This window comes from Artemia sp. Qi Xiang Cuo, chromosome 10, assembly GCF_049724085.1.
Source record: "Artemia sp. Qi Xiang Cuo chromosome 10, ASM4972408v1, whole genome shotgun sequence".
NCBI lineage: Eukaryota > Metazoa > Arthropoda > Branchiopoda > Anostraca > Artemiidae > Artemia > Artemia sp. Qi Xiang Cuo.
The window spans coordinates 56,986,656-57,013,044 of record NC_142803.1 but is presented as its reverse complement, the minus strand read 5'-3'; the positions used below and the strand labels follow the sequence as shown (position 1 = coordinate 57,013,044).

At 34.4% G+C, this 26,389-nt stretch overlaps 2 protein-coding genes across 2 annotated transcripts in view; both read left to right on the top strand.

Annotated features, from left to right (window-relative positions):
• Ype (yippee zinc finger protein) overlaps positions 1-10,495 on the top strand; it is a 44,145-nt gene extending 33,650 nt beyond the window's left edge. The window contains exon 2 of the mRNA XM_089095568.1: positions 10,251-10,495. Coding sequence (XP_088951694.1) covers positions 10,251-10,495 — 245 coding nt within the window. The remainder of the gene's footprint in view (positions 1-10,250) is intronic.
• Positions 10,496-10,522: 27 nt separating this feature from the next.
• The window catches only part of LOC148947926 (uncharacterized), a 38,657-nt gene continuing 22,790 nt past the window's right edge, over positions 10,523-26,389 (top strand). Inside the window, exons 1-3 of the mRNA XM_089095566.1 lie at positions 10,523-10,739; positions 17,324-17,509; positions 19,753-20,006. Coding sequence (XP_088951692.1) covers positions 10,523-10,739; positions 17,324-17,509; positions 19,753-20,006 — 657 coding nt within the window. The remainder of the gene's footprint in view (positions 10,740-17,323; positions 17,510-19,752; positions 20,007-26,389) is intronic.

Below are 26,389 nucleotides of genomic sequence, written 5' to 3'. Positions count from 1 at the left end.
GGTTCTTATGGTTCTTGTTCCAAGCAACAAGCTTTGAGCTTGTTCCAAAAGCAAATAAAGTGCTACTTGACCTGCATATTTTTACTAGTCTTAGTTGCTTATCAGTGAATGTGAGTAAAGCTAATTACATGATTTTTAGTCGTACTGGAGTTATTGATAATGTTTTCGGTTTGGTTAATTTTAATGGTACAGAGACTAAGCAGATATTTGATACAAGGTATCTTGGTTTTCAGATTGATTGTAATTTAAATTGGAAAAGACATAGTGGAATTGTATCAGTGAAAGTTGCGCGGGGCTTAGGGCCGATTCGTAGATTTAAACATGTTTTTCCTGTTTCAGTTTTGAAAATTTTATATAGTTCACTTATTCATCCTTACATTGTATTAAATAAAAAAAACAAGTTTTTTAAACTGAAAGTAAGGAGCGACATTAAAACTTAAAACGAACAGAAATTATTCCGTATATGAAAGGGGCTGTCCCCTCCTCAACGCCTCGCTCTTTACGATCAAGTTTTTATTGTTAAATAAAATAAAGTTGTGAGTCAGAGTGAAACTTTTGCGTAATGAGCGAGGCGGTGAGGCGGGGGCCGCCCCGGTCATATAAGGACTAATTTCTGTTCGGTTTAAGTTTTAATGTCGCTCCTTACTTTCAGTTTAAAAAACTTGTTTTTTTTATTTAATTTCTGATCGTTTTTTAGTTAATGCAGCTTTTATTTGTATAAAAATTTTACTTTTCTTTTGCTAAATGGATGTCTTTACAAATTAACTTACGTAACTAACTTCTATATTCGTATATTTTTCTTCTGGCAAAAAATACAAAGTTGCAGATTTTTGCAGATATGAGCTTGAAACCTATGTAATAGGGTTTTCTGACACGCTGAATCTGACGGTGTGATTTTCATTAAAATTCTTTCACTTTTAGGGGATGTTTCCCCCCTCTTTAAAAAATCGAGTAAATTTTCTCAGGCTCGTAGCCTTTGATGAGTAATACTAAACTTAATAAAATTTATATATTTAGGATCAGCATTATAAACACATTCTTTTGATACATTTATTGACATCAAAATTTTGTTTTTAAAAGTTTCGATTACTATTGAGCCGTATCACTTGTTTTTTTATTGTTTTTTTTATTACGTATATGTTATTAATTATATGAAGGGGTTCTCCCCTTAGTCAATACCACGCTCTTTACGTTAAAAGTTAAAAAAAATTGTGATTCAGAAACCCCTGAATCACAAAGGCCGTTTAATTAGAATAGATAGCTCTTATGAAAGCACTAAAAAAAAACAGTAGCGTAAAGAGCGAGGTACTGACTTGGGGGAGAACCCCCTCACATATGTTATAATTTCTGTTCGTTTTAAGTTCTAATATTCCTTCTTACATTTCAGTTGAAAAAACTTGTTTTTTTTTATTTAATTTCTGATCGTTTCTTAAATAATGCTTGGAAATCCGGCGCCCCCTTCATAGAAATTTCCCTTACCCCAAAGAAACATCCTCCACGGAAATATTCTCCAGAGTAACCCCCTCCTCTAGCCCCCCCCTCCAGAAAAAATCCTTCCTGAAAATGGTTGTATACTTCCCAATAACCAATAAATAATGCTGGCAAGTCCGGCACCCCCTTCATGGAAATTTCCCTTCCCCCATTAAAACTTCCTTCATTAACATATCCCCCAACAAAACACCCAACCCAACCTTCACTACCCCAAACAGAAAAAAAACCTCCATAAAACATATTTAAACATACCAAAAAACAATACTATCATTTAACATTTGGTAAAGTTAATAACTTTTAGTCCTCCCTCTGGGAACTTCGGGGGGTTAATTCGCCCTGAAAGACATATTTATCATATTTCTGACCATGTTGAACAAAACAGTTATCTCAAAATTTTGATCAAGTGACTTTGGGAAACAAATGAGCGTGGGAGGGCGCCGAGTTGCCCTTCATTTTTTTTGGTCACTTAATAAGAGCACTAGAACTTTTAATTCTTGTTCGAATGGGTCATCCCTCGTTATTCTAGGACCCCTGGGTCGATGCGATCAACCCTGGAAAGAAAAAAAACAAACAAAAAACTAATAAACACGTATCCGTGATCATTCTTCTGGCAAAAAATGTAAAATTCCACATTTTTGTAGATAGGAGCTTAAAACCTCTACAGAAGGGTTCTCTGATACGGTGAATATGATGGTGTGAATTTCATTAAAGTTCTATAACTTTTAAGGGGTCTTTCCCCCTTTTTTTGAAAATCAGCCAAATTTTTTCAGGAGCGTAACTTTTGACGGGTAGCACTAAACTTGATGAAAATTATATATTTGAAATCAGCATTGAAATCTGATTCTTTTGATATATCTATTGGTATCAAAAACCCGTTTTCTAGAGTTTCGGTTACCATTGAGCCGGGTCGCTCCTTACTTACAGTTCGTTACCACGAACTGTTTGATACGGTTGTTATGTGTGGGCTAGTAATTTTGTTGTAAATTTTAAACGGATACAAATTATGCAGAATAAAGCACTGTGCCTGCTCGATGACTCTGAAAATTGTGAAAGTGCAATGGATTGTTATCACCATTTTAATATTTTAAATGCTGGGCAGTTTAGGGAATATCAGACCGGTATTTTTGTGCGTCACTGTTTAAATAAATTAGCACCTAATTATTTTTGCGATGCTTTATCATCGAATTCTGCGTACTATTCTTATGATACAAGGAATTCTGCGGACCTAGTACATGAGAGACGACACACTGCTAGGTCTAGTTTTGTATTTAGGCATGTGGGTGTTTCGGTATGGAACAGTCTTACGGAAAGCACTAGGATTGCTGAGAGTGTGTCCTCTTTTAAAAATAGATTAAAGAATTTCTTAATGAATAGGGATGGCTGAGGGGGGGGGGCTGAATTCTGTCTTCTGTCTTGAGTAAGGATTGGTTCGCGGTTCCCATGAGGTTTATTTCTTATTTATTTATATGATTGCATTATTATTATTTTTTTTTTCCCATTATATAAGCGAGTAAGTTTTTTTCAATATATATATGAGTGAGTAAAATAGTGAGTCCTGCCACAAACAAATCTGTATAGATTTTCACGTGGTAGGTCTGTTTTTTTTTTTTTTTGTGAATATTGATATTTAATAAAAATGAATTTCTCTCTCTCTATGGAAGGGATGCTCATATAAACTTCAGAGAGGGCTCATTTGAATGGAAATTGAAAGTTCTACTTCAATTTCTAAGAGTCAAAAGAGATCGGATGGCAACTATCCCTACTCCCCATGCCCTTTTTTCCACAAACCCTTTTGATACAAATTTTGAGATAGCCATTTTTTTTTAAATAGTTAAAAGCTTAGATAACAAAAACTCCAGTGTCGTCACAATTCCGCAGGGCCAGGGGGGCAGGCGTTGTAAGTTTAGCCCTGGTGCTGTACATAAGTTCTTATGAAAGAGGTGCTCGTTTAAACTTCAGAGAGGGCTCATTTGATTTAAAACTAAAAGTTCTAGCTCACTTTCTCAGAGTCAAAAGAGATCGGAGGGCAACTAGCCCCTCCCACTTCACTGCTTTTTCCTCCCCAAACCCATCCGGAAAAAATTTTGAGGCGGCCATTTTGTTAAAAATAGTTTCAAAAATCAGATATTATAGCTCCGGGTCGACAAAACCCCCCAGGGCCACGGGACAGGCGTTTTAAGTTATGCCCTGGGTGCATGTGGTTTTTTTTTAGAAGGGATGCTCGTATAAACTTCAGAGTGGGCTCATTTGATTGAAAATGGAAAGTTCTTGTTCACTTTTAAAGAGTCAAAAGAGATCGAAGGGCAATTTCCCCCCCTCACCCCACGCCCTTTTCCCCCAAACCCATTCGATAAAAATTTTGATATGGCCATTTTGTTAAAAGTAGTTCAAACATCAGATAATAAAAACTCCGAGGTGGACACAAACCTAGTTACTTTAATACTAGGTTTGATATTTTGATGAACATTTGATTTTGAAAAAAAGTTTGATTTTGAAATAAGATATTTTTGAAAACTTGAAACTTTTTGCAATCAAAAACAAACAAAAATTAATTAAAATAAAACTTTCCGAAAAGGAAGTTCTTCAAAGAACAGTAGGCTAAAGGCCATTTTAAACTTAAGATCATCAGATGCAAATACCTGTTAAGATTCAAACTCAAAACGACCAGAAATTACTATTACAGAATAAATGAAACTCAAAACGAACAGAAATTAATTAAACAATCATAGCAAAAAACATTCAACAAGTAATAATATAAATGAATAAATAAATGTTAAAGCTATTTATTATTAAATTTAATATGCAAATAAAGATTAAAACGAAAAAAAAAATATTTTGCTATTGAAGTAAAAATGAAACCCAAAACGAACAGAAATTAAATAAAGAATCAATCCAAACAAATATACAATAGATACTAATGTAAATGAATCTTAAAAAGAGTGAAACTTAAATTGAATATGCAAATCAAGCTTGAAACGAACAAAAGTCACTACAAACAAGAGTTCGGGTATCGACTCCTTATCTCACAGTAAAAGTCTAAAACCTACTGCGTCATGGCGCTTTACTGAAAACTATGTGTCCTGAACAGGTCTTGGAAAGTATAAACTAAATCAAATTGAATATTTGATATATAATGATATTAATTGTTTAAAGATCCATCAGTTCAAGATTTTATTTCACTGTAACTTTATTTTCATTTTCAATGCTGTAAGAACTGGACAAGAAAATCTTTGTAATATAATTCATTTTCAGTGAAACGTCAGTGACGTAGTAGGCTTTAGGTTTTTACAGTTAAGGAAGGAAACAATTTAAGGGTCTTGAACAATTTTAAAAAGAACTTATAAATTAAAAAAGGTTAAGGAAGGTTACAGTTAAGGAAGGTGACAATTTAAGGGTCTTGAACAATTTTAAAAAGAACTTAGAAATTAAAAAAGGTTTTTACAGTTAAGGAAGGTGACAATTTAAGAGTCTTGAACAATTTTAAAAAGAACTTATAAATTAATTAAGGTTTTTACAGTTAAGGAAGGTGACAATTTAAGGGTCTTGAACAATTTTAAAAAGAACTTATAAATTAAAAAAGGTTTTTACAGTTAAGGAATGTGACAATTTAAGGGTCTTGAACAATTTTAAAAATAACTTATAAATTAAAAAAGGTTTTTACAGTTAAGGAAGGTGACAATTTAAGGGTCTTGAACAATTTTAAAAAGAACTTATAAATTAAAAAAGGTTTTTACAGTTAAGGAAGGTGACCATTTAAGGGTCTTGAACAATTTTAAAAAAAACTTATAAATTAAAAAAGGTTTTTACAGTTAAGGAAGGTGACAATTTAAGGGTCTTGAACAATTTTAAAAAGAACTTAGAAATTAAAAAATGTTTTTACAGTTAATGAAGGTGACAATTTAAGAGTCTTGAACAATTTAAAAAATAACTCATAAATTAAAAAAGGTTTTTACAGTTAAGGAAGGTGACAATTTAAGGGTCTTGAACAATTTTAAAAATAACTTATAAATTAAAAAATTTTTTTACAGTTAAGGTAGGTGAAAATTTAAGGGTCTTGAAAAATTTTAAAAATAACTTATAAATTAAAAAAGTTTTTTACAGTTAAGGAAGGTGACAATTTAAGGGTCTTGAACAATTTTAAAAATAACTTATAAATTAAAAAAGGTTTTTACAGTTAAGGAAGGTGACAATTTAAGTGTCTTGAACAATTTTAAAAAGAACTTATAAATTAAAAAAGTTTTTTAAAGTTAAGGAAGGTGACAATTTAAGTGTCTTGAACAATTTTAAAAAGAACTTATAAATTAAAAAAGGTTTTTACAGTTAAGGAAGGTGACAATTTAAGGGTCTTGAACAATTTAAAAAAGAACTTAGAAATTAAAAAAGTTTTTTTCAGTTAAGGAATGTGACAATTTAAGGGTCTTGAACAATTTAAAAAATAACTTATAAATTAAAAAAGGTTTTTACAGTTAAGGAAGGTGACAATTTATGGGTCTTGAACAATTTAAAAAAGAACTTATAAATTAAAAAAGGTTTTTACAGTTAAGGAAGGTGACAATTTAAGGGTCTTGAACAATTTTAAAAAGAACTTATAAATTAAAAAAGGTTTTTACAGTTAAGGAAGGTGACAATTTAAGGGTCTTGAACAATTTTAAAAAGAACTTATAAATTAAAAAAGATTTTTACAGTTAAGGAAGGTGACAATTTAAGGTTATTGAACAATTTAAAAAAGAACTTATAAATTAAAAAAGGTTTTTACAGTTAAGGAAGGTGACAATTTAAGGGTCTTGAACAATTTTAAAAATAACTCATAAATTAAAAAAGGTTTTTACAGTTAAGGAAGGTGACAATTTAAGGGTCTTGAACAATTTTAAAAATAACTTATAAATTAAAAAAGGTTTTTACAGTGAAGGAAGGTGACAATTTAAGGGTCTTTAACAATTTTAAAAAGAACTCATAAATTAAAAAAGGTTTTTAAATTTAAGGAAGGTGACAATTTAAGGGTCTTGAACAATTTTAAAAAGAACTTATAAATTAAAAAGGTTTTTACAGTTAAGGAAGGTGACAGTTTAAGGGTCTTGAACAATTTAAAAAGAACTTATAAATTAAAAAAGGTTTTTACAGTTAAGGAAGGTGACAATTTAAGGGTCTTGAACAATTTTAAAAAGAACTTATAAATTAAAAAAGGTTTTTTCAGTTAAGGAAGGTGACAATTTAAGGGTCTTGAACAATTTAAAAAAAACTTATAAATTAAAAAAGGTTTTTACAGTTAAGGAAGGTGACAATTTAATGGTCTTGAACAATTTTAAAAAGAACTTATAAATTAAAAAAGGTTTTTACAGTTAAGGAAGGTTACAATTTAAGGGTCTTGAACAATTTTAAAAATAACTTATAAATTAAAAAAGGTTTTTACAGTTAAGGAAGGTGACAATTTAAGGGTCTTGAACAATTTTAAAAAGAACTTATAAATTAAAAAAGGTTTTTACAGTTAATGAAGGTGACAATTTAAGGGTCTTGAACAATTTTAAATAGAACTTATAAATTAAAAAAGGTTTTTACAGTTAAGGAAGGTGACAATTTAAGGGTCTTGAACAATTTTAAAAATAACTTATAAATTAAAAAAGGTTTTTACAGTTAAGGAAGGTGACAATTTAAGGGTCTTGAACAATTTTAAAAAGAACTTATAAACTAAACTGAATATTTGATGTATAATGATATTAATTGCTGAAAATTTTCACTAATTTTAATGTTTATTTTCAATATTAAGTACAAAAGAAAATCTTTGTAGTATAAATCGGTTTTAGTAAAGCGCCAGCGCAGTAGGTTTTAGACTTTTACAGTGAGAGAAAGAGACGATGTCATGATGATTTAAGACAACTGCTGACAAAAAGCACAGAGGGTTGATATATCAGTAGCAGCACACCATGTCCATCATTCTCATAAAGGTAATCTCGAAAGTTTTACTATTTCATCCTGGGTTCAACAAGTTGTTTCATAATTTTGAACTTAATTGTTTTTAATTCTCCCCGTTCTTCACTATATTTTACGAAAAATAATACTGCGTATATCTTTCTGATTAACAGCTATTGAAATTCAAAAGACTTATTTCTGCCGGGTGCTGAGCAATATTTTTCTAGAAAGGTGGTGGTTGGCCAAGTAAGTAAGTATAACTGTAAGATTTTTTCTTTTTTTAGACTTGTAATCAAATACAGTGAATTGCTGCCCTATATAATACTTACTGGCCTTAATATGATGCGGAAAGTATTATATAAACAATCCTCTATTACCCTTTCCCACCCAGGCCAAACCAATGAGTAAGCCAGTGTGTAAGGTTACGTATAAGATCGGTGACAGCTCCTTGGGAAGAAATGTTGTCGCTGGAGAATTAAAAAAAAGATAAAAACATCAGCGAAAAATGAAGATGATTTCTTAAACCACACTGGCATGCCATAATATAAAGAAGAAGCAATCAAAAATGGGGTCGTTTTTAAGGCCAAAAAAAAATACTGAAAAAAAAAACAAAAAAAAAACTAATCATAGGCAGCACGATAACGCTGCCTAAGTAAAGAACGATGTGGGCACAATGTTTTTTTTATTTTTCTATTTTCTTCTTCTTTTTGTTCTCCATACCCGGGCACTTCGTATCGAAGGAGTTGTCGTAGAAACTTCGAAAAGGGCTCATTCGATTGGAAATTGGAGTGGTTAGTACCTTTTTTAATAGTCGAAAGTGATTGGAGGGTAACTAGCCCCCCACGCCCATCATTCCTCCAAACATATCCAATCAAAATTTTGAGATAGCCATTTTGTTCAGCGTAGTTGATTTCCAGATAGAAAATATCTTTTTGAGGAGGGCACTCCCCTACAACCCTCGGGGCAAGGGTTTTAAGTTATGCCCTGGGGGCATTTAAGGTTTTTATAGAAGTTGTTGTCTTAGAAACTTCAAAAAAAGGCTCATTAGATTGGAAATTCAAAGGGCTAGTGCCCTTTTTAATAGTCGAAAGTGATTGGAGGGCAACTAGCCCCCCCCCACGCCCATCATTCCCCCAAACCCATCCAATCAAAATTTGAGATAGCCACTTTGTTCAGCGTAGTTGATTTTCAGATAGAAAATATGTTTTTGAGGAGGACACTCCCCTACAACCTTCGGGGCAAGGGTTTTAAGTTATGCCCTGGGGGCATATACGGTTTTTATAGAAGGCGTTGTCGTAGAAACTTCAAAAAAGGCTCATTCGATTGGAAATTCAAAAGGCTAGTGCCCTTTTCAATAGTTAAAACTGATAGGAGGGAAACGAGCCCCTAGCCCCCCACGCCCAACATCCCCCCAAATCAATACAGACACACTTTTGAGATCGCCATTTTGTTATGTGCAGTTGAGTTCCACTTTAAAATTATGTTTTTGATCAGGGCACTCCCCCAGAACCCTCAGGGCAAGGGTTTTAAGTTTTGACCTGGGGGCAAATAAGGTTTTTATAGAAGGCGTTGTCGTAGAAACTTCAAAAAAGGTTCATTCGATTGGAAATATCAAAGGGCTAGTGCCCTTTTTGATAATCGAAAGGGATTGGAGGGCAACTACCCTCCCCCCCCACTCTCATCATTCCCCCACACACATCCAATCAAAATTTTTATTTTGTTCAGCGTAGTTGATTTCCAGATAGAATATATGTTTTTGAGGAGAACACTCCCCCACAACCCTCGAAGCAAGGGTTGTAAGTTATGCCCTGGGGGCATATAAGGTTTTTATAGAAGGCGTTGTCGTAGAAACTTTAAAAAAGGCTTATCGATTGGAAATTCAAAGGGCTATTGCCCTTTTCAATAGTCGAAAGTGATTGGAGGGCAACTAACCCCCCTCTCACGCCCACCTTTTCCCCAAACACATCCAGTAAAAACTTTGAGATAGCCATTTTATTCAACGTAGTTTTAAGTTCTGTAAATTAGGTATTTGAGAATGACAGGCCCCTCCCAGCCCTCAGGACAAGGGTTGTAAGTTATGCCCTGGGGGCATATAAAGTTTTTATGGAACGCGTCGTCGTAGAAACTTCAAAAAGGGCTCATTCGATTAAAAATCGAAATGGTTTGCATTCTCAAATGAATGTGTATTGTCAGTTTAATATACATATACTGATATTTAGTAATCAAAATGTTAATATTATTTGATTTACTAAGTTATAAAAGTAAAAACATTTATATTTTTTTCAGTAAAGTGCAAATTATGTTCTGGCCTTGAGAAGGCATAGGGGTTTTGAGCCGAACTTATGTTAAGTTCTGCTCGTTTTGAGTTTGACTCGGTTATTTATTGTAATTTCTGTTCATTTTGGGTTTCATCTATTTATTGATACTTATTTGTGGTCGTTTTACGCTTCGTAGATTATTTGATTTGATTTTTGCTCATTTTTTGTTTAACGAAGTTCTTTACTTTTCTTTAAGAAATATATCTAGTGGAAAAAGCTATTTTGATTAATATTTCGAAAGGACAATTGCCTCTCTTCTTCAGCACGAACAAGGGAAAATGCCAAAAAGGGGCAAAGAAAAAAACAAAAAGAAACGCGGAGAGCCAATGTGAAAAAACAAACAAGTAAAAAACAATGAAAAACTAAAATTAAAAGATTAATAAAATTCAATAAAAGCTAAAATTGGAAGAATTAAAACCTAACCTGTCTTTTTGAATTATTGGTTTTGCTTTTTTTTTCAGTATGTTTGCTTGGCGGGGAATGAAAGAGTGTTTTTAAAATTAATTTTGTAATTATTTTTTTTTTTTGTTATAGGAGCAACTGGAAGAGCTTTTCTGTTCGGGAAAGTTATAAACATCAAGTACAGTGAGGTGCAGGACCGAATAATGCTTACTGGTCGTCATATGGTGAGAGACGTATCCTGCAAACGGTGTGATCAGAAACTCGGATGGATGTATGAATTCGCCACTGAAGAGCAACAAAAATATAAAGAAGGCAAAGTAATTCTCGAGAAGGCACTCGTTAACGAAATAGATGGTATTGATGAAGTTGATGATTAGCTCAAGTTTGTACCTATTTTCAAAAATATGAATGTACCCCCGAAAATGGTTTTGACAGTAAAAAATGTAGACAAATTCAGTAGTGCACGTAAAAACAGTGTTGACTCATCTAGTGAGGACGAAAAATCTGCACTTTCTCAAAAAAGTCGAGAATTCAAGGAGGAACCTTTTAGAAGTAGTCTGAATGATAAAGATAGTCAGGAATATGCATTGTCAGATGAAAGTATTGCATGGCAACCTAGAGGTAAGCTTTTCTTGCAAATAATTTTAGAAAACGTTTTTACAAAAATAAATTTTTAAAGAAAAGTAAGGATTCGTATTAAAATCTAAAACAAGAAAAAAGTAAGGTGAAATAATTTGGCTATTCAAACCTAAAACGAACAGAAATTACTAACAATGAATAAATAAAACAATAGGTAAAACAGTTAATCTACACGCATGAAATAATATAATGGAAAATATGCTCGAACACCGAATCTATGATGCTCAATTAGGCCTATGCTCCAGGGGTGGATACAGAATTAAGAATTGTTAGAACTGTAATTAAGGAGCAACTTAGCCCAAAAGTTAATGAAACTCTAAAAAACGGCATTTTTATATCAATAGACACATAAGAAGAATCGTTTTTTTATGCAGATTCTATATACATGAAATTCATAATTTTTTATGTTACTCATAAAAATCTAGGAGCCTGAAGAAATCTGCCTGGTTTTCCAAATAGGGGGAAGCACCCCCAAATTAAAGCGATCTGAATGAAAATCGCACCCTAAGATTTACCATATCTCCACTCTCCCCTCGCGTCTCGCTTAGAACCAATTCTGAATGTATCTGAACATTCAATGAGAGTTGGGATGTTTTGGCATTAAAATGCACCCTTTGAGGTATCCCCCTCCCTAACTAGCCGAAATATTTTTGAAGTCTAAAGAAATTTCACTGACTTAGGTAAATTACCTGCTGTTTTACAGTTCGAATATTTGCGTATAGGCTAAGGGCTTTAAATCTCTATAATGGAGTTCTCTAATTTTTGTTGTTAGGGAGGGAGGGAGGGATGGAGTCCTCAAAAGGTGTATTTTTAAGGCCAATACATCCCGACTCTCGTTGAGCCTTCAGATAAAAACAGAATTAGTTCTAAGGGAGAGACGAGGGGAGAATGGAAGTGGAAATTGATATATGATTTCCAGGGCTCCCTCTTCATTTATTCGGGAGGCCAACTCCCGAAACATGTGCGCTGTTTGTTTCTTTTCTTGGCCTTAGACTCTTTTTCTAGATCTTTTTCTTATTATAATATGATTCAGTCAGCCAAAATGCTATTATTGTTCCAAAGAACCTGCAGTGGAAGGAAGAGGGGGCCAAAGAGCGTATTTTCAGCTTCGGAGGTGGGAGTAAAAAAACGTGCTTTTGGTCCCAAATATCCTGGTCATTTTGATTTCAACTGCTGTCGTTGGGTATCTTAGACAGTTCTTTGAATTACTGAGTATTCTCCTCACTCCTGACGGAACCTGTTCGTTATTCTTGTTATAATAAGTGATAGGACATCAATGATTGTTGAAACTATATTCCAACTAGTGACTAGACCCCTAGTGCCCGAGTGATATTTGAATGTTGTAGCAAATGGGATCATGTTTTTTTTTTCTTTTTTTTTTTGAAATTACACAACTCCAGAAATAAGTGTTATGGGCAAGGTGCAATGATAGAGTAATCCATGAATACTTCTTTTTGAAAATATCTGTGAAGACACAATTAAAAAAAAAAAAAAAAAAAAAAAAAAAAAAAAAAATGGAACTAGACCCAAAAGACAAATGTTTAGCAAGCTATTGAATAATTTTTGAGGCATCCCCCTCATAAGAAAAAACAAAAGAAAATCAAACAGTTTGGAGTGAAGTAAGTAAAATAAGGAGCAACTCGGCCCAACAGTTACCGAAACTCTGAAACACAGAATTTTGATAACAATAAACAAATAAAAAGAATTAGCTTTTTATGCTGGTTCCAAATATAGAAAATTCATTGAGTTTAACCTTACCAGTCATAACCTACGAGCCTGAAAAAATTTGTGTGATTTTCGAAAAAGGGGGAGACATCCCCCAAAAGTCAAGGGACCTTAATACAAATAGCACCATAGTTTCAGCTTATAAGAGAACCCTACTGTAGATATTTCAAGCTCTTGCCTGAACACATGTGTAATTTTGTAATCTATTTTTTTTTTTTTTTACCAAAGATCACTGATGCCCGTTAATTTTTATTTTGTATTTTATTCCATGGGTGATTGTATCAAACCAATGGTCCTAGAACATTGGGAGAGGGCTTATTCGAACAGAAATTTGAAGTTCTAGTGCCCTATTTCAGTTATCAAAAAGTTTGGAGGGCAACTAGCCTCCCCTCCCACACCCCCTTTTTCCCGAGTGTCATCTGATCAAAATTCTGGGATAACCATTTTGTTTAGCATAGTTGAATGATCCAATAAGTATGTCTCTGGGGATGACGTGACTCCCTACAGCTGCTGGGGAAAGAGTTTTAAGTAATGAAATATGCTCAAACAGACATTTTTTTTTGGGGGGGGGGGATTTTCCATGGTGAGGGAACTTTCTTGGGGAAGTTTTAACAAGGGAATTTTTCAGAATTCCCAAATGAAAATATATCTATTTCTCTTACTTTCTCTTTCGCTACTCAATTTTTCACGTGGAGATGTTCCAGGGGAATTGTCCGGGGGAAATTTTTGACAGGGTTGGAATTATCTAGGGGATGTTTCGGGTGGGAGGAGGTATTTTCCACGGGAGATATTCTCTATGGGAGATTTTTATGCGGGAGTAACTTTCTATATGGGGGGGGTAAATTTTTCACGGAGGGGGATATCCGGCTTGATTTGAAAAAACGATCAGATATTTTTTTTAACTGAAAGTAAGGAGCAACATCAAAACTTAAAACTAAGAGAAATTATTACATATTTGAGGGAGACTGCCCCCTCCCCAATCCTCGTTCTTTACGCTAGAGTCTTAAAGTTCTTTGAAAACACTTTTCATTTAAAATCGATGGCTCTCGTGTTTTAGCTGTCTTCCTTAAAAATGTGTTACAAAAAGTCCAACTTTAGTGTAGATTGAGGGTTGAGGAGGAGGCAGCCCTCTCACGTACGTAATAATCTCTATTCGTTTTAAGTTTTAATGCTGCTCCTTGCTTTACGTTGAAATATATTTTTTTTTTGCAATTTAATGTGTCAAGAGTGTCACCTTTTTCCCATATAGAGACTAGGTCGATCACGGACACGGAAACCATAGTAGTAGCTGTTGGCCAGGTTTGGTGAAATTCTACTAACTCGCCTAGAATAAGGGAGATGTTAAGATGTTTTGACCCCTCTCACACATAGATGTCAGATGAAATGCAGACCCTAAAAAGGTATCACTATGAGCCTAGGCCTTAGATATCCCGGTAGACCCCTTAGGTAGCTATTACCAACACATCCTGATGGTAGAATTGCCCCCCCCCCCCGCCTTTCCACATATTTCAGGTCTAGTGCGAACCATAGAAAAACACCATTTTGCGCCTAGGTCTATGGTATCCTTAGACAACCATTCATGATGGAAATCCTATGAAGAGAATTGGCTCTCACCTACCCCCCTCATAACGATCCTCGAGAGGCACGACTTGTCTGCTAGCTGTTACCCCTCCTGGTGGATGTCAGTCTTGAAAAGCTCTTCTGCTTGATATTCCTGTGACAACAATACAGGTCCCCAAAGCCCCCAGGTAGACATCAGGGGAAGGTCGGATGATGAAAAGGTGGGAAATTGTGATGGAACCTTGGACGAATAGTATCGACAGTATGAAAATTAGCTTTTATTCTCTGGGAAGTTCTATCATAACCTGACAATCAATTCTGGTAAAAACCGATATTATAAATACATAAACTACCGTCCTCACAGAGACAGGATCGAGTCTGGATTCCCAAATGGGACAAGTAGGAGACTAGTTCTTAGCTCGCCAATCATGGTTGTATCGTTTGTTGAAACCTAGTAACGAAAGGTTTTCAAAGGATCAGAGGGTTGGTGTGACAGAATTTCTCTTCGTGGCTGAATGTGTTCAAAGGTGTGGTTTTGCTGAGTCTACCCTGTTTTGTCTCACTGCTGGGGATGTAGTTGAAATTTCAGAAATAGTCGTTTGTGGAGGAAGTAGGGGAAATACGGACTCAAATTTTGTGCAAGAGTGTGAGTGTCAGAAACTTATCCTCTGATCCAGAAATTACTTACTTTTAAACCTTCGTTAGTCCACTTTTCGGTCGTTTCTTTATTTTAAAAATATTTCTATTCAATTTTTTATTTTAATTAAACATTTGTTTTTCTTTCCCATAGTAGCTTTGTTTCAGTGCCCCACTAGTGATGAAGAAAAAAAGGAGATATATCATTGCTAAATAGATTCCTGAAGTATACTAAATTCAAAGGTTTTTTTTTTTTTTTTTTTTTTTTTTTTTTTTTTTTTTACGAGACGTTCATCCAATTTTGCTTTCTAAGTCAAACAAGCTGGGGTATGAGATCCCCCCTCTCCAGCAGGAGGTGCTTAAGAGCCCCCCAAAAAACATGAGGAAAATGGATAAAATAAGTCAATAGAGCTCATATAATACTCGTTATTGACTTTTAGCATATTGATATCAGGCACAAACATAAAAGATAGATCGGTACCCTATCCCCCAACTCCAAAAATCCATAAAATCTGCTGTGATGAGTTTCAATCCTTTCCTGGTGATTGTTACTGATGTCATTTCTCATAAAAAAAAAAAAAAAAAATTTGAAAAAGCAAGCTTTGAGGGCAAAAAAGGCGTTTTTCGTTGCTGCACAAGATGAGGGACTACAATTCTTCTATATGGAAATTTCAGCTATTTTCATTCCAACGGTTGCAATTTTTATTTCGATCCGTTGCCAGGTTCGAGGGTTTAAGGCTATTTTCCCTCTATAATCCCCGAAATAGGAATTGCCATTTTTGAACCAGCTTCAAATGACGATTCTTCCTCATTTGACATTTTTTTTTCTAAACGCATTTTTATATTTTCGGTTGCTACGTGCTACAGTTCGTTCTTTAATTGGTTGACTCTGACACAATCATGATCAACTAACGATTTATAAATGAACACGGAACTCATTGCGGCATTCACGTCATCGTTTTAGATAAGATTTATTCCTAATCAATCATTCATACGGTGAATATACAGTATTTATCCACGCGAAGCCTTGGGGAAAGACAAAGGCTACTAGGCCTAGTCATTTCAGCATAATTCAGCGTAAAAATAAAGAAATGAAATCACTGATAAAAAATAGAAAAGAAAGATTCTAAATAGATTTCTGGCGTTATTTTGATACCTATTTGATGTTCAACTTACTTTCAACCGATTTTGATGGTTGACCAAAGATGGTCCATTTTATTTTCATCCCCGAAGATAGATGTAAATATGGACCAACATTGTCAGTAAAAATACTTCCGCATTGTTATAGAGGAAATGTTTAAGGATAAAGTCAATTGGTGAGAAAAGTGCAAAAATACTGCCTCACCGTTTTTGGATAACTACTTTTCTTTTTTATCGCGTGTCTTTTTATCATGTTGTCTTTTCTGGTTAATTCTTTTGGTCATTGAATTTCAAATCTTTGATTATTAGCCTGTATGCCTTGGTGAAGTAAGCTTGATTTAATGTAAGCAGTAACATAGGCTATATGGAGGAATCTGATAAATTAATCACAGAGTAGCAGAGAGACTACTTAGGAATCTTGTGACTCATGGCTTTTTGTTCTTTTTATTGATTAAATTTTTGTGAATAAACCAATCCCATATGAATAAACCAGGTGGAATTTAACTTCCATTTACTGGATTAAAATGACACTTTCATAAGTCCCAACAGCCCTGTCTGGTAAAATTAATGAAGACGACAATTAAACCCCCTCCCCCCGGACGTTAAATTGAGCATAAACTCAAAATAAGCACTGGGGGATCCATCTCCTCCCCCCGCCCACCCGAGTCGGTCATCTCCAACACGACTTCATGCATTCTTGGCTCCTTAGCAAGTGTGGTTGAGACCTAACCATCCCTTCTAATGGTAAGAATGTAAGGACCCTCTCACCATTCCCTTGCTGATTTATGAATACAAATATCTGGCCACACAAACGACACAACCAGGATAGTAGCCTGCACTTCTCTACAAGTTAGGTTGAGGAATGCAAATCTCTTAGTAGTCGCGTTGATAGTAAAACCCTAGCCATCCTTCCTCTCCTATGAGACCGATTACATCCAGTTATGTTTTAGCCTTGTTCTGGGCACGAAGGTTCAGGGCGTGAAAAATTGCAGGACATTTAATAAAAGTAAAAAGTCAGAAAAAGTGTAAAATAATAATTCGTGTTGTCACTATCTCCGTTTTAGGATTATATTCTGAAAGTGTAGCAAAGTTGCAGAATCTCGATGTCAGGCTCACAGGGACTGGAGATATTTCCATGCTCTACGGGGTGTTCAGTATGGTTTCTATGAGTTTCACTAGTGAAGCTATGCCAGTTTCATGTAGTTTTGTAAAGCTATTTATTTGGTGAAAAAATACTGAATTTTTTAAACTTCATAATTCCTCTCTTCTCCGTTTGCAATCACCATTTCAGAAGAAAATGTTTCGAATTTTTTTATCTCAGCTTTTGCAAGCTAAAGGCCTCTGATCACGGGAAAAAAAAGGTAATAAAAACTTTCAGAGCAAAACTGTTGCTCTTCAATAAAGTAAGGTGCCAATAAAGTAAGGAAACTCTATTAGTTGTTCTATGCTATGTTTAATTGCGTTCAAGTTCAAGAGTACAGATGCGTGGCTTCTGTTATTTATAGGTGCTCAAATGTCTGATTCAACAGTTGGCAGTCAGTTAACACAACCTCAGCAGAGAAGGAAAAGAAGATGTAAGCGAATGGCTATTGATCCGGCGTTTGTGCCACCCTTGACTCCTGCCACCCCAAAAGAATCCAGGAGTGCCTCTGGTCGTAAAAGCACCCATTATGGTGTCAGAAAGTTCTCAGGTAAGTAGAGATTGAATTGTTGACAAATAAGAAAATAAAATTATGTCCATAAATGTGTCCAATGTGTCTAACTCTCATATGTGGCGGTCTTTGGAATACTTTGCACATCTTAAAGGCATCAGTGCGTATTTCTAATAAGTTGTTCAATAAAGCTAAAATGCCGGCCATTGGATATACAACAGAGAATATTTCACGTCATACTCACGTCAAACATAATAATGCATCCTGAATAACATGTTATTACAGTACAACGGCTATTGGACTCTCCTCTCCTCGAGCCGTTCCGTAGTAACAGTAGCTTCAACGACAACATCTTTTATACAATGCATGAAGTCATTCAAATATTATCATGTATCTTTTTTGGTCTTTAAATGCATATGAATCTGACGTGATTCACATAAAAAAAAATGTTTCTTTTTTAATTCAGGCCCTAGAGTTTAGTAAGCCGAAAGGTGCACGAAATATTGCAATTTTAAATGGTATTAAGCTCTCTACACTTTATACATTTGTGTATATTTCAAAGTGTTTGGTATTATTTTTTAGTGTATTTTGCTGTTTAAACTGAAAAATTAAGCTAAATTAGCGTTTTATTAATTTATCGCCTGAAGTTATGCTCTAGTAGCGTTTCTTGATTTTTGAACCTTTAGCTTTATCTATTTATCATCTGGCAGAGCGTAATAAATGTCCCACCCAACCCGCAGTTTCGTGTTTTTTCCCTTCTTGTTCTTAGGTTTTGTGTAGAGCTCAGCTCTGAACTTAGAAACTTGACTAGGTAAGTATGGTCACTTGAATAAATTCAGTGTTGGTCGTGAGGAGTTTGTGTAGAGAGTAAAGGGTGAGGACAAAGGACCGAGAAATGAAGGTGGGTCAACCTAACCCATTGTATGGGTAGTGGAACTTAGGTGGACTCGGCGAGTGTCAAGACTCGGGGAATCTCTTGACACGGGCAGGGGACGGGAATAAAAACATACATTATTCCGTTCTCTGTCTATGTGTGTTGCAAGGCCCAGGAAGTAAATTTGATCTTTTTTTTGCGACATATATGATATTTAAGTAAAACATTTTTGAGCATATTATGGGTTGTATTGTCGTTTTGTTTCTTGTAAATTATTTTAGGGAAAGTAACTATATTGGAAATATATTTATTCTCTTAAACGGATATAGGTGTAAAGAATTTTTTTACTCATTTAGTTTATTGTATTGCATGATAGTTGTTGACCCAGTAATTTTTTCCAATCTCTGAACAAACAGGTACCTTTTCTTTGGTCTTACCCGAGAATTTCTTTAGTAGAAAGTAAAGTAAGTGTGACAGCACTAGATCTTTAAGGTCCAAACTGGCGGTGCTGATCTCCATTTTGTGGCCCTTACGCCGGGAAGTGCCGGTATAGTTGTCATTGAGAATTAACAAGATTGTTGATGTTTCAGTTTAAAAAGAAGATAATTAACAAATTCTTAAATTTAAACTAATTATTCTTTAATTAACTAATTAAACTAATTTATTTAACTTTTAAATTATTAAAAACTTGATAATAATTGTTTTTAAATTAAACTTTAATTAAACTTTAAAAAATAATTATAAACTTAATAACTAAGAACTTTCTTAAAATTAACTAATTAGTTTTACTTATTTATTTTCAATTACAATCCTGGCCCTGGGGGGCATTGCATCCCTGGAGGGATAGTTACTAGACCTTTTGACCGTTTTTAACAAAATCGCCTTTTCAAACTTTTGATCTGTGATGAGAGGAGGGAACATCTGCAAAGGGCTAGGGGGCCGGTTACCCTCCGATGTCTCTCCATCATCCCCTGAAATTTTCAACTTCATACCTTCAACCGTTGCTTACCTATTGATTGGACGTCCTTCTGACAACGAGCCAGCACACAGTGTGTTTGGTTGTGTTTGGCTCCTTCATCCTGATAAATATAACGGCAATGCTGTACTGTCCTAAAAACTCACAATTTTTTTAAAAACCGAACAAAAACTTTAGAAAATCGTGGTTATCCGGTATGGATAGACCTAAGATGGGCCTAACGGGAAAAAAATGTTTTCATTTTGATGTCTTTAGTAACTGTTTTTATTTGTAATTGTCTCTGGTAATTGTTTCATTGTTTTCATCTGGTAAAAATGTCTTCATTTTGTTGTCTTTGGTAATTATTTTCATTTGTAATTGTTTTATTTGTTTCATCTGGTAAAAATGTTTTTATTTCAAGTCTCTGGTAAATACTTCTGAATCATTTTCTAGGTCGATTTGTTGAAAACTTTACACCTGGTAAGCGGAAAAGAAGTAAGCGAGAAGTAAGCCATGAGTTCGAAATCCCAGAAAGGCCTATTGTTCGACCATCACAACTTCGGCTTACGAAATCTGAAAGTGATTTTGAGCCTCCAGAAGTGGCGATGGAAACTGATGAATTCTGTAACAAAATGGAAGGGCTCAATGTGTCATCACACTCTTCAGATTGTGAAAGTCATATTTATTCTTCTGACGAAGGAAGACAGGTTTGTGAGCGACATATATAAATATAATATATATTTATATAGCCCTTAAAAGCAGAGATCTGGGTTTTCCTTCTACGGAATTGAGAAAACAAAATGTAGTACAATTCAATTTGGTAATACATTACATGATAAAAGGAGGTGTAAAGCAGTCAAACAGCTTTAACCATGTTGTCAGAATAGATCCAGACCCTTAACAGAGCTTACCCGAACTTCTGCAAAATTAATATCTTACCTTGGATTTCGGGTCTTCCTTTGCTTCCTTGGCACAAGGAATCCATTTCTTGGTATCCTCTTTCTGCCAAACAAGTCGTCCTAATCATGTTGCAGGAACGTTTTGGGATTGTTGAGATCTGACTCGTATGTGTGGCGTGGAGTGTTTTGGGACTATTTACTACCTTGACCAAAACTCAGAATTTTAGGTTTAAACCCAAGATTCCTAGGGACTTCAGAAAAATGCACGATTGAATATTGATATATCATATCTATTGTGAAGGGTGTTGGAGGGGAGGGAGAAATGTTGCGTTTTTCATGTTGGTATTATGAAAAAGTAAATTTACCGTTTTCCTTATGTCAATGACCAAATACCCAATTATTCAAACTATGTAAATCAAGTATGCCTTTACTCAGAGCATACAAAACGTATCTCCATAGACAGCAAATTTGTCCATAAATTTGCGTATCTCCATAAACAGCAAATATCGTACCTCCATAAACTGCAACCGGAGATATGTTTTGTTTATCTCCATAAACAAAAACGTATCTCCATAAAAGCAGTTACTCAGAGCATACAAAACGTATCTTCATAAACAGCAAATGATCATTTTATGGAATGCATAACTGCACTCGCTTACTTAGGTATGGTTGGATTTTTTAGTGTCTTATGGGTTTCCAAGCTAAAAATTAGTTTTCCTTTGGGGGTGTGGAGAGAATAATCCACCTTGGAGGCCTGAGCCTCGATCCAGAGATTTTTTTGCGTCCACCCCGTCATAAATTACAAATAACAAGGGTCGCGGGATTCTGTATTGACTGACTGTTACATAATTTTTATTTAATGCCAAAGTCGTTCCTTTTGGGCCAAAACAGTGGCTTTTCTAAAACAAAAATTTTAAGCAGCACTATAACTTAATTTGGCATATAACTTAATTTAAAATATAACTTATAACATATATGTTATAAGCAGCACTATATATGCAGCACTAACATATAACATATCATATAACTTAATTTAACATATAACTTCTAACATATAAGTTATATGTTATAAGTAGCACTATATATGCAGCACTAACATATAACATAGCATATAACTTAATTTAACATATAACCTATAACATATAAGTTATATGTTATAAGCAGCACTATATATGCAGCACTAACATTTAACATAGCATATAACTTAATTTAACATATAACTTATAACATATAAGCTATATGTTATAAGCAGCACTATATATGCAGCACTAACATATAACACAGCATATAACTTAATTTAAACAAACTTTTTTGTTTTATACTATCAAATGTTAATCAATGAAGGTAATAAGTAAAAATTATAGATAGCACCTTCATAGGAATTAATTCCTGGGGGTGGTACATTTTGATGTGGGAGGGCAAACAAATCGGCAAAAAATAAGTGATCTGTAGAAAAATGTAGGCAAATTGCTGCTAACATCATTAAAAGAATGACATTTTGGTGGTTAATGGCGTAAAGACCCATCCTCCTGCTTGAATCTAATGTGTGTAATATAATGGAAAAATCATCATCTTAATGGAATTTCGCTGGGACTTCCATTTTGTCATACGCATAATATCTATTTTTAAGAGTCTGGGTAAATTGTGGATCAATTTTAAGTGAGATTTGGTTTGTTTGTTATGAATTACTTTAGAATCAAGAAATAAGCTTCAGTAACTCGTTTGTATTTCTAACTTGTAAAAACGTCCACAAAATAAGATTGGCTGAGAAACCTCTTTTATGATCAGAGCAACAGTATGCCTTCTTATATAGTGCGTTTACACCGACCAAATTTGCTTATCCAACACCACAGTTTATATGATTACCCAGTAGGATTAGTCTTAGTCTTACCTATTTTAAAAACCTAGACTGGGGCACGAGTTCTCCAAAGAACTTAGAAACATAGGCAGCATCAAATCTTTTCACGGATAGAAAAGTCAAACCCAAAACAATCGGAAACAAGTGGAAAACCCGCTATTACGAATAATGCACTTAGTAGCCATTTCTCATTGATAGACGCAAACACACTGATCCATAACTGCACGAAGAAGTAGGAAGAGCTTTTTGTTTGCACCGAAAACGAAGACCAGAAATGATCTGCGATAAGCTTACTGGATAATTATATGAACTGTGTCCAACAGCCATGATTGCTTATTCAAAGTGTTTCATGAGACATAAAGGACGTCAGAGATTAGGAGGATAGGCACTTGAAGCGTTGTGGATTAGTTGTCAGATAAGTAACATTTCTAATCCCGGAAAATGTAGGATAAGTGACGTCATGTTTAACAAAAATTTGTTATTTTTCAAATTGGGTTAAATATAGACAGTTACAGGCAAAGAACAAAAAAGGAACAGTAATTATGAAATTTTGCGCAAGTATAGAGATTTGTACACAAGCTGAGTTTATATTGGAACATACTTGATTGATGTTGTAATTTGCCTATTTCTTAGTGTTCCAGTTAATAAACTGCCGGATAACCATTTGCTGTTATCTTTTAAAGTCACACCAGGGGAAGTTGGTGTTAAGTAGATAAGCTGGAAAAAGATGTCCGAACGCCAATAAGAATAAAAAGACTGCTGCCATCTAGAAATAATGACTGCCAATTTTATTATGCTAGATGGCATTAACTACTGTTTTGAAATAAAAGGGAATATAGGCTTCTTCCCAGTTCAAACGAGTTTTTATAGAAAAAGTCAATTATTCGATGTGAAATGAACTTCATTTATTCTTTTGAGGTAATTTAATGTGTTCGATTGAAGTATCAGTTTATAATACTATCCCTGTTTTTAAATCTCACAAATGACTGAATCTATCGAAAGTTTTTTATATTAATTTCTTAAACAACTTGTTCAGGTTGAAAAGAAAAGCCTAAATTTTTTCGTATTATTTGCAACTTAATGAGAGCGATGCTTAAACTGGAATGGAGTTGTAGGTAGGATACCCGAAGCACAATTTGTTTTCACCTAACTTCAGAACGTACGGGAGAATAAAAATGTTCCGAATAATAACTCGATAATTGATATTAATTTGAAAATAATTTCAAAATAATACCTGTATTTACTATATTATAAAAATGATTTCAAAATAAGCGGAGAAGATCGTATGTAATAGCTTATACTTTAAGTTAAAGTTAATAGTTTGACGTTTAGATTGAACTTAGAAAAAGAACATTTTTGTTTCAAAACAAATGTTTCTTTTTTTAAAAATAGAGAAGACTTAGAAATATTCACAATCAAAATAATATTTGAACTTCACAGTGCAAAATGTAAATGGCAGTTTTTGTGTCGATTTTCATTTCTTAACGCTAAAAAAAGAAATCATGCCAAATATCCAGAGAAATCTCTAATCTCTCTTCATTTTGAAAAAATCTTAATATAGGTAATGGATGAGGGGGGGGGGTTAACTCTCTTCTTATTGTCAAAAAATGTTTTCTTTTGAACATAAAATATAGCATTCATATGCTTGATTGAGCGAGAATTGAGCAATTTGGAAACAACCAAAAGAAAAATTCCAGAAAATCACTACTTTACGATATGAATAGACCTAAGGTAGGTCCAAGGGGCAGGGATTCTAATTGGAAGTTAGAGGTGGGGTCATTTACCTCTCCTAGATTTTGAAAAAAAATACTTTTTTTGGTGTTCTCATTTTAAAGTTGATGAAATTGCCGCTCCCTGTAGATCTTGAAAAATGCTTTTTTTTTATATATTTTCTAGGTCCTTTAAGAACAAGGTGTATCTCTCAAAGAACTATGCTCAAGTACATCCCTAATTATTTAGTAGTGCATTATTTTAATAGTAGTGCTTGTACGCACTACTTAGTAGTGCTTTAACGCACTACTTAGTAGTGCTTTAACGCAGTAGTGCGTTATAGAAAATAGAGGTAATAGCACTATGGAGATGTGTGCTTACAAAAATGAGTGATGAATACTTTAATGTACTCATCCATACTCATATCTATACTCTCAGACCAGTTCAGATGGATTGGGCTTATGTTGAACGTTGATATGTGCGAATATACTTCATTTAATTCGAGTACTAGTCTCCCTCTTAAATGTGGGTTTTTTTCTCTATTCCCTGTGTCTCTTCTTTTTGGTGGCTTGGTCTTCACATTACTAATAATCTCAAAACACTTCGGGCTCTGACAGTTTCTAATACAAAAAAAATAAATAAGATAGGATATTAAAAAATTGTTGCAAATACAGGGAGGTACAATAGAAAAGCGCTCCTGCCTCCCTCCGTGGTTCCGGAACTGGCATCTAATATCACGATTCGGCCCCCCTGATCTACTGTACACCATAATTTACATCGTTTTATGTAAATATTTGTTAAGTGTGCGAGTTTGCTTTTTTTTTGTTCTTGATGTACTCCACTTCTTTTTGTTCATAGTGGGTAATAAATAAATTATTATTATTATTATAATGTCATAGGTACTTTAAAAACAAGATGAATGTAGCAAAAACTATTCTTTCCTAATTTCTGATACACTGATACTTCTCTTATCTGATAATTCTTATCTAATTTCTGATACACTAATTAATACTTCTCTTATCGACTGAAAAAAAAACTACGTTGTAGGTACACTCTAATTAAATATTTAGTATAATGAGTAAATACATGCGCACTCAATAGAATTCTGACCAAGAAGGACCGAGTTATTAAAAAGCGCTGGGGAGGTAAAGCCTTTTTGTCTGACGTCCTTCAGCACAGTAAAAAGCTCTGAACCGCACTTTATTTTCATATGAAGATGCTTATACATGCGTCGAAGGCATTTACAGCTGAGGATTTAACCCCTATCTGCAGACTTTAGCGTAGAGAGAGGGTCTGAGAAGGGGTGGCCCCCTTCATATACAGAGTATCTTCTGTTTTTTTTTTTTTTTTTTTTTTTTTTTTTTTTTTTAATGTTGCTTCTTTTATTTTTTTATTTAATTTCTGATAGTTTTCAAATCATACCAGGAAATCCCCTCCCCCCATGTAAAATTTCTCCTGGAAAATTTCATACGGAAGCTCTTCTCACCGCGGAAAATTCTCCCTGTGGAAAATCCCTCCGCAGAAAACGTCCCCAAAAATGTCCGTATATTTCCCTATAACAAGTAACATTTGTGAACATTGGGTAAATTGTGGAGCTTACAGCCCTTTCCTCCTGGACTATGGGAGGTCATGTCATCCACAAAGGCATAGTTATTGGGCCTTTCAACTATGCTGAGCCATCTAAAAAAAATATTTATCAGATGTTTTGGGGCAAAAAGGGGTATTGGAGAAAGCCTGGTTGGCCTCCATTCTTTTTAGTTACTTAAGAAGGGTACAAGAACTTTTGATTTTCGATCAAATGAATTCGTTACGATCACTGGGTTGTTACGATCGCTTCTGAAAAAAACAAAACAAACAAAAACAAACAAATAAGCACAAGAAAACAAACAAATGCCAGAAAATTCATCCCACGGAAAAAAATTTCCTGGAAACTTTCCTCCCCACGTGAAATTATTTCTGTGGAAGGTCCCCTCTTCGTAGAAAATTCTCCCCCCCCACGTACAATTGATGCATATAAATAAATACTATATGTGAACAATGGGCAGATTGCATAACTCACAGCACTTTCCCCATGGGCTGTGGGAGGTCATGTCATCCCCAGAGGCGTAGTTATTATTACCTTCCAACAATAATGAACCAAATGGCAATCTCAATATATCCATCACATGCCTTTGGGGAAAAGGGGGCTGGGGAGGGAAGCTATTTGCTCTAATTTTTTTACTCGCTTAAAAAGAACATTAGAACTTTTGATTTCCGTTTGACAAGACCTCTCTTAATTTTCTTGGACCATTCGTTCGATACGATCGTTCGTAGTAAAAAAAAACCCAAAAAAACACGCATCCATGATCTTTCTTCTGGCAAAAAATGCAAAATTCTACATTTTTGTGTATGGGGGCTTGAAACCTCAACAGTAGGGTTCTCTGATGTCCTAAATCTGATGGCATGATTTTCATTTTAGAGCGCTTGACTTTTCGAGGGTGTACCTCAGCTTTTTAAAAATTTCAGCAGATGTCTCCTGCTCGTAACTTTTGATGGGTAACGTTAAACTTAATGCATCGTGTGTATTTGAAATTAGCATAAAAATTCAATATTTTTGATTTATCTATTGTTATCAAAATTCCGT